General features: G+C 30.5%; 1 protein-coding gene across 1 annotated transcript; it reads right to left on the bottom strand.

The window, feature by feature from the left end:
• Positions 1 to 1248: 1248 nt before the first annotated feature.
• LOC145283697 (uncharacterized) lies at positions 1249 to 1988 on the bottom strand. Its single transcript, XM_080132722.1, has 2 exons — positions 1748 to 1988; positions 1249 to 1505 (listed from the first exon to the last, which is right to left on the bottom strand). The coding sequence occupies exons 1-2, from the start codon at positions 1967 to 1969 to the stop codon at positions 1293 to 1295; spliced, it is 435 nt and encodes a 144-aa protein (XP_079988848.1). The 5' UTR covers positions 1970 to 1988; the 3' UTR covers positions 1249 to 1292.
• Positions 1989 to 9459: the final 7471 nt, after the last annotated feature.

Below are 9459 nucleotides of genomic sequence, written 5' to 3' on the forward strand. Positions count from 1 at the left end.
CATGACTCTATTGATATGTAGAAGTTCAAGTGTAATGTGAATAGACATTTCGCTACCCAACTCCCTACAGTGTGTCCGTGCAAATTTCGTCCCAAATAGTAGCCCCTTATGTCTTAGTGGTACTGTGCATATTTGGGGTGAAAAATCAGATAAAAAAGGTTAGTTTCACATAGTGCTAAGATACCTGGGAAATTCGCTAGGAGAAATGATTCTACATAGTTTAAGTTTAAATAATTTCAACTGTTACCCTGAAAAAATACTGAATCAATATGCACAGTTAAATGTTTTAGGTTATTGCTTTCATAAAATTACTTAGTATTTTGTACCATCTTCAAATATAATAAAAGTGAAGTGATTATATGCAAGAGAATGTTGGAGCAAACTTCAGAAATAATTAAATTTTAATATTTGTTAAAATTTGCGTTTAATTTTAAAAAAAGGTAATGTAGTAATATTCATTCTGACGTGACAGATTTGTTTTGACAATTAGGAATTTACATTGAAATTGAAGAAATAATGCACACTTGCATCGTTGACTTATTGTGTCAAAATAATAAAGAGTCATATAGGTAGGGACTCTTGCATGCCACACATTTTAAAGCCTTTTACCTGTATTTTTTGTTCAAAAGGAGACACAAAAAATCCAGGCAGTGCTGTTTTAATCTCAAAATGTAAGCGACTCCAGTTGATGGAGAGTGATAGTTCTGGGCCAGATAGTGGTTAGATATTTCAAATGGGAAAATCAGGATTTGAAAGAAAAATATTTCAATCACTTGGGCTTAAATATGATACTCCGTTCTCTCCCTCCCTCTTTCTATCTTTCTCTATCTCGGTCGTGTTTTGCCTAAAAGTGAAGAATTGTAAATTAGTTAGCGTTTAGATGCACCTCGTGATGGTGTGGTCACTAGCTAAGCACAAAGTTCGAGCTCAGAGTAAATAATCGTTCTTACATGCTTAAAAAAATTTCTAAATATATAAGAAAATGTATGTTGCTCATTTTATATAGCATTTGATGACAGAAGATTTGGCATTTTAGAAATAACGAAAACAGAGACCTCAGAAAAATCCCAACAAAACGCAGGTGGCATAATGTAAATGATTTTGATTAAAGATGATGTGCCTATCAACTTTAAGTGATAAATGTAGGGAGCTGGGCGTAACATCAGTAGAAATATCAAGAACATACCAAGCTTACCCTCCAGCAGCAAACTATCGGGTTATATTGGGCTGATAATACTCTGCATTTTAAATCCAACACAATGAGGGATTTGTGTTTAATAAAGGAAACGTTATTACTCACTTGTTTCTTTGATACAAAGTTTAACAGAAGTTTTCACTACAACAGGAAACTGAGGATTTCTAGGAATAATTGTAATTCTCAGTACTGTTTCATCTGTACCAGCTGGAATGTTGACAGGTTTGTTATAATTTGCTGTGACCTTAGTTGGTGTAGGTATTAATCTTGCTGGAGTAGTTTCTGCCAGAGGTACACCTGTAGTCACTTTCTGTAGAAAACACAGTAATAATGTACAATTATAAGAAGTCAATATAAAATATAAAGTAAAACACAGGTGACGATGTAAAATAGCGTTTACTTTCGGTTTCAATCAGCCAAGTGAAATACACGTTTGACGTGACATTGAGTAAACTAAAAAACAATAAGGTAACAGAATTTTTCATGCCATACTTGCGTTAAACTAAGAACGTAATAAATGTGCTATGTACGTTAGGAGATGTAAAAATTTACCTGTGTAGTTGTCAGAAATTCAACAAGGTATTTTTGAACATTATCTGTATCGATAAGCTGAATTACACCGCCACCTGTCATCGAATCTCCAACCGTGATTGTGACCACTCTGTCTTGTTGTGTATATGTTAACCATCCAGTACCACTTGGTCTGATGTCTCCGGGATTTCCACTCGGTTCCAATGTAATAGCACTATCAGGCAATACAATATCATCATCCATCCCTTCCAAAAGTGTACACGTCACTATGAGGAAAGAGTTAAGCAAAAATTAAAATCGTCAAAAGCTGGTAGTTTTGTCAATTTGTCTATTGAGAATTTTGACTTGGAACATGCACATTGAGAAAAATAGATAAGAGAAACTTGAAAAATGCCGTATAAGCTGTGAGAATATATTTGATTATATCAACAAGTATATACTTTTGATTTAATTTAGTGAACTTATTACAAACTGAAAAATTTTTCTAAAATTGCAAAGTTAGGTCCTTTTAGACTTTATGAAAATAACATATATTTGTGCTTTAGATAACAGATAAATTATGAGCTAAAAAAAGAAATAGATGTTTATGCCTAGAAAATAGAGATGTATGTGTGCAGAAATATATTATTCAAAATATATATATGGTGGTTGTGTGGTTGTATTAAGTTTGGTATATTCAAAAAAATAAACATATAATATTGAAATGTAAATTATATGAGTTTAATATATACATGGTTTATCAATATACACAGTTTGAAGTGAAAAGTTATTGCTCTCAGGAATTTCATTAGTATCTTTATATTACCCTCAAATATAAAAATCTGCTGTGATATATGCTAGGGTATATTTAAGAAAATTTCAAAATAATTACATTTAAATATTCATCTAATTTAGTGTTCAATTTTTGTAAGATAAACATAGTTATTTCCAGTTCTACATAGCAACTAGCATATTCTTTTGATTTAATTTAGTGAAATTATTAATAAAAATGAAGATTAATTTCTAAAATTGCAAATTTAGATCCTTTTAGAGTTTATGACAGTGACATATACTTTAGCATCAGTGGCAAAAACAGATAAATTATAGGCTAAAAACGAAATAGATGTTTATGCATATAAACAGAGAGACATGTGTGTAGAGACATAGGAAATTGGAATATATACCTGGTGGTTGTGTTGTTACCGTAGGAGATGGTGGTGGAACACCTGCAGTTGTCGTTGTAGCACCTGGTGCTGGTGTTGACCTTGCTGGTACTGATGTAGTTACACCTGGTCCTGGTGTTGATATAGCTGCAAAATATTTTTATATTAAGCATATTAACAGTGATTCTTATTAGAAAAGTCAATTGACGGCTTATGCTGAAGTCATCTTAACAAGAAATTGAACCTTAGAGAAACTTGTAATTAGTGTCTCATGACTAAAAAAGAAATCAAATGCAGGTGTAGAATATATGAATTTACAAAGTGAAGGTATAGTTACATGTATCTGTATACTTTCTTAAAATACTCCTAAATAAAATTAAATTTGGCAAACATTTATTATTGATGTCTAATCATTATTGTTAAATCTGAAAAAAAACTGAAATTTGGAAAATATTTATTATTGATGTCTAATCCTTATTGGTAAAATCTGACAAAAATCACAGATATCCAAATTTAAACAATGACATCCTTGCCTTTTCTTTTGTGCTTTACACAAAATTCGATTGAACTAACGGTTAAATTCATTGCAGAAACTTATGACTTGAAACTTATTTCAAATTATATAATGACTAATTTCTTAATAACGATTCATGGAAAATGCACAAATGTACACAGATGTATGCATATGTAAATATCAATATCTATGCATATGAGAATCCATGAGATTTTGGAAATTCAACTTATAAATACTGCAAAAGTTTAAAGTTCGTTATATTAAAAAAAATATAACACTGAAATGTAAATTAATATGTTTAATATATATATATGGTTTATCAATATACACAGTTTGAAATTAAAAGCTGTTGCTGTGAGGAATTTCATTAGTATCTTTATATTACCCTCAAATATAAAAATCTGCTGTGATATATCCTAGGGAATATTGAAGAAAATTAAAAAAAATATATATATTTAAATATTCATCTAATGTAGTGTTAAATTTTTATAAGATAAACGTAGTTATTTTCACTTCTATATAGCAACAAGCATATTCTTTTGATTTAATTTAGTGAAATTATCCAAAAAATGAAGATAAATTTCTAAAATTGCAAAGTTAGATCCTTTTAGATTTTATGAAATTAACGTATGCTTTGGCTTCCGTGGAAAAAACAGGTAAATTATAGGCTAGAAACGAAATAGATGTTTATGCATATAAACAGAGAGAAATGTGTGCAGAAACATAGGAATTGAAATATATACCTGGTGGTTGTGTGGTTGCACCAGGAGCTGGCGTTGTGAAAACTGGAGGTTTTATTGTTGACATAGAAGGTGGCGTTGGCATACCTTCAGCTGTCGTTGTGGCACCTGGTGCTGGTGTTGACCTTGCTGGTACTGATGTAGTTACACCTGGTCCTGGTGTTGATATAGCTGAAAAATATTTTTATATTAAGCATATTAACAGTGATTCTTATTAGAAAAGTCAATTAATAGCTTATGCTGCAGTCATCTTAACAAGAAATTGAACCTCAGAGAAATATGTAATTAGTGTCTCATGACTAAAATAGAAATCAAATGCAGGTGTAGAATATATGAATTTACAAAGTGAACGTATAGCTACATGTATCTGTATACTTCCTTAATATACTCCTAAATAAATATTTATTATTCATGTCTAATCCTTATTGTTAAAATCTGACAAAAATCACAGATATCCACATTTAAATAATGACATCCTTGCATTATTTTTTGCTTTTCACAAAATTCGATTGAACTAACGCTTAAATTCATTACAGAAACTTATGCCTTGCAACTTATTTCAAATTATATAATAATTAATTACTTAATAACGATTCATGGAAAATGCACAAATGTATACATCATATGTATATGCATATGTAAATATCAATATCTATGCATATGAGAATCCAGAAGATTTTGGAAATTCAAATTATAAATAGTTCAAAGGTATTTAGTTTGGTATATTAAAAAAAATATAAAGATAACACTGAAATGTAAATTAATGAGTTTAATATATACATGGTTTATCAATATACACAGTTTGAAGTGTAAAGTTATTGCTCTCAGGAATTTCATTAGTATCTTTATATTACCCTCAAATATAAAAATCTGCTGTGATATATGCTAGGGAATATTGAAGAAAATTTTAAAAGAAATATATATTTAAATAGTCATCTAATTTAGTGTTCAATTTTTGTAAAATAAACGTAGTTATTTACAGTTCCACATAGCAACAAGCATATTCTTTTGATTTAATTTAGTGCAATTATTAAAAAAATGAATATTAATTTCTAAAATTGCAAAGTTAGATCCCTTTAGAGTTTATGAAATTAACATATACATTTGCATCAGTGGCAAAAACAGGTAAATTATAGGCAACAAACGAAATAGATGTTTAGGCATATACAGAGAGAGAGACATGTGTGCAGAAACATAGGAATTGAAATATATACCTGGTGGTTGTGTGGTTGCACCAGGAGCTGACGTTGAGATACCTGGAGGTTGTGTTGTTACGCTAGGAGATGGTGGTGGAACACCTGCAGTTGTCCTTGTGGCACCTGGTGCTGGTGTTGACCTTGCTGGTACTGATGTAGTTACACCTGGTCCTGGTGTTGATATAGCTGAAAGATATTTTTATATTAAGCATATTAACAGTGATTCTTATTAGAAAAGTTAATTGATGGCTTATGCTGAAGTGGTCTTCACAAGAAATTGAAACTCAGAGAAACTTGTAATTAGTGTCTAATGACAAAAAAAGAAATCAAATGCAGGTGTAGAATATATGAATTTACAAATTGAAGGTATAGCTACTTGTGTCTGTGTACTTCCTGAAAATACTCCCAAATAAAATGAAATTTGGCAAACATTGATTATTGATGTCTAATCCTTATTGGTAAAATCTGACAAAAATCACAGATATCCAAATTTAAACAATGACATCCTTGCCTTTTCTTTTGTGCTTTACACAAAATTCGATTGAACTAACGGTTAAATTCATTGCAGAAACTTATGACTTGAAACTTATTTCAAATTATATAATGACTAATTTCTTAATAACGATTCATGGAAAATGTACAAATGTAAACAGATGTATGCATATGTAAATATCAATATCTATGCATATGAGAATCCATGAGATTTTGGAAATTCAACTTATAAATACTGCAAAAGTTTAAAGTTCGTTATATTAAAAAAAATATAACACTGAAATGTAAATTAATATCTTTATATATATATATGGTTTATCAATATACACAGTTTGAAATTAAAAGCTGTTGCTCTGAGGAATTTCATTAGTATCTTTATATTACCCTCAAATATAAAAATCTGCTGTGATATATCCTAGGAGATATTGAAGAAAATTAAAAAAAAATATATATTTAAATATTCATCTAATGTTGTGTTAAATTTTTATAAGATAAACGTAGTTATTTTCACTTCTATATAGCAACAAGCATATTCTTTTGATTTAATTTAGTGAAATTATCCAAAAAATGAAGATAAATTTCTAAAATTGCAAAGTTAGATCCTTTTAGATTTTATGAAATTAACGTATGCTTTGGCTTCCGTGGCAAAAACAGGTAAATTATAGGCTAGAAACGAAATAGATGTTTATGCATATAAACAGAGAGAAATGTGTGCAGAAACATAGGAATTGAAATATATACCTGGTGGTTGTGTGGTTGCACCAGGAGCTGGCGTTGTGAAAACTGGAGGTTTTATTGTTGACATAGAAGGTGGCGTTGGCATACCTTCAGCTGTCGTTGTGGCACCTGGTGCTGGTGTTGACCTTGCTGGTACTGATGTAGTTACACCTGGTCCTGGTGTTGATATAGCTGAAAAATATTTTTATATTAAGCATATTAACAGTGATTCTTATTAGAAAATCAATTAACAGCTTATGCTGAACACTATCTAAGAACACTGCCGAATACATAAAGTGAATTTGTGTGAAATTTCATAAAAATCGATCCTGACACAGATAAAGTTGATTTTATATAATAGTAGAGAAACATATATTTTATATATGTGACAATATTCAAGTAAATTAATTTTTGTTATATAAAATGCTTCTTTAATAATTACTAACGGTATCTTTATGGTGTTGTCCGAGATTTAGTTGCATTATTTTAACTTTTAGTTTGTTTGCAAATATCTAAATTGGAAGTAAACAGATTCTATTTAATTTTTCAATTTTAGAAAATACTTTTTCCGTTTCTTAATTCATATTTGCTATTGATAAGCTAACATTTTATATAATCATTTGTATGATCTGTATAAGTAAGTTTTCAAATAGCTATGTACGTTATTTTATTGCCCCGGACATGAAAAACAATAAGCATGAAAATTATCAATGAAAAGGTAAGTCAACATTTGCTTCATAAATTATAGTCGAGTCTGACTTTAAAAATCCGACAATGCAACTTTATATGTTGGATAAACCCAGAATGATTAAATTGAATCATCACATCTGCAAAAATCATTTGGATGGGAAATTAACATGGTTAACTGTTGTAGGGGCTTATCTGTTGGTCAATAATGGACTCTTCCTACTATAAAGACTGGGAGAATGTGCCTCTTGACGTTATAAACAACTGTTGTAGTGTACGCCTTATGGAGAAAAATAAACTCTTATTATAAAGACCGGAACATTAAACCTTTCAGTATTATGCACAAGTCATGCACACTTGGTAATCAGGCTGCTGATTACAAAAGTTTGAAATCTTTGCTTTTCCTATCAAAGTCGCACCAACAATTTTCCAGCAAGTTATGGACACTTTGTTGGAGGAACTTCATTTTTACGATCGCTTACTGACATGAAATCTTAATAAATAGTAAAAGTATTGAAACGCTGGAAACATGCCCAAAGTGTGTTTTCACAAATATGGGACTATGGGCTCAAAATAAAAATAAGAAGAATGTGATTTCTTCATGAAAGAACTCAAATATCTGGGTCATATCATAGATAAAGACGACAGGTGGCCAGATTCTGAATGGACCACTACAATTAAAGAGATGTCATCTATTAAAAGGTTACGTCTATGAAGAGTTTCCTGAGATTAGAAAATTATTACCAAGCATTTATTCCACACAGTTCTCCATCTTTTACTGAAAAACTTTATAAAAATAAGGGTTGGAAATTGACACTCATTGTTCAAGAATACATGTGAACTTTGATGGACCGTAAGAAGAGTTCTGCTATCTTATTATAGTAGATAGTTACATAAAATTGCTAGAATGATTTAGATGTATGGAAAACATTACATAGGAAATGATAAACCTCTGGCATGAATTGTTGGTCTGATTTGGGGTTTGATCAATGATTGATAACAGAACTCAATTAACGTTGACTGATTTTGAAGTGCTGTGTAACAATTTCCAAATAAAACACATTAGCACCTCTCTGTACCATCCCTGTTAAAACGGCCAGGCAAAGCGTTTTGATCGACACCCTAAAAAAACTCCTAAAACATTGCGGCACGCCTAGAGAAAAGGCCTTAAAGCAATTTTTATGAGTGTATAGGATGATACTAAGCACAAAGATAAATCTTCATTATATCCAGCAGAATTGGTGTTTGCTCGAAAAATGAAGATCAGTATTTTAAAAAATTGCTGCCTAAACAAAACATGGGCGAACATCTAAAGTACCAAAGAATCAGTACATTCCAGGTGAAAAGATGTTTTTTAAGATATGTAAAACAATACATTCTTTTGAGTATATGTTACTATAGAAAAGAATATCGGAAATATAGTCTACATAATCTGAGGCTCTCAGTAATCAAATTAGAAAGCAGCTCTTAGATGAAACTTACAGTACGTTACAGGAACATGTAGCAATAGATGCCATTTATGACACCTTAGACCTGGAAATATTTAAAACAGCCCCAGAAGAGCAACACTCCTAAAGAAAAACAAAAGTTGTTAGACCTTATCAGGATCAACCCAAAGAGAAAATGATACCGAGACTCCTGCAAAGTTAAGGTCTGGGAGGGAGGTTGTTGTAGTGCTCATCTTACAAATAATAATGAATGCTTCCTATTACTATAAAGACGTGAAGAACTTACCTTACAGCGTTATGCACAAAGTACGCATACATGGCAGTTGGACTGATGTATAACCATTCTTTTTATTTGTTTTATTTATTTTCCTGTTTAGTATATTTTGTTTCAAGTAAATCTAAAATTGTGTCTTTCTTTATGACCCTTCTTGTGTACAACAATAACTGAATATGTTATGCTTAATCTTATGTCAAAGAGAATATCAGTATGTCACTGAAATGCAATGGGTAAACTTAGTCGCGATTGCTATATAATATGATAAATTAAAGTAAATAATATTATGTTTGGCATATGATAACGATGAAAAGATAATTTTTTATTAGTATCGAACATTATTATGCAGCAAATACAATGTTTAAACGGAATTCTTCTATGGACATGCATAGAAAAGCATACAAATATACACAGACATATGCATATTTAAATATCAACATCTATGCATATACAAATATATGAGAATTTGGAAATACAAGATATATACTGCAAAACCTTCAAACTTTTTTTATTTTTCAAATAA

Source organism: Euprymna scolopes, chromosome 8 (assembly GCF_053919585.1).
Source record: "Euprymna scolopes isolate OS-2025 chromosome 8, ASM5391958v1, whole genome shotgun sequence".
In the NCBI taxonomy this organism is placed as follows: domain Eukaryota; kingdom Metazoa; phylum Mollusca; class Cephalopoda; order Sepiida; family Sepiolidae; genus Euprymna; species Euprymna scolopes.

Coding starts and splice junctions, on each gene's coding strand:
- LOC145283697 (XM_080132722.1), bottom strand. CDS start 1,969: ATGGATGATGATATTGTATTGCCTGATAGTGCTATTACATTGGAACCG. Junction 1,506..1,747: donor AATTTCTGACAACTACACAG/GTAAATTTTTAC, acceptor TGTTTTCTACAG/AAAGTGACTACAGGTGTACC.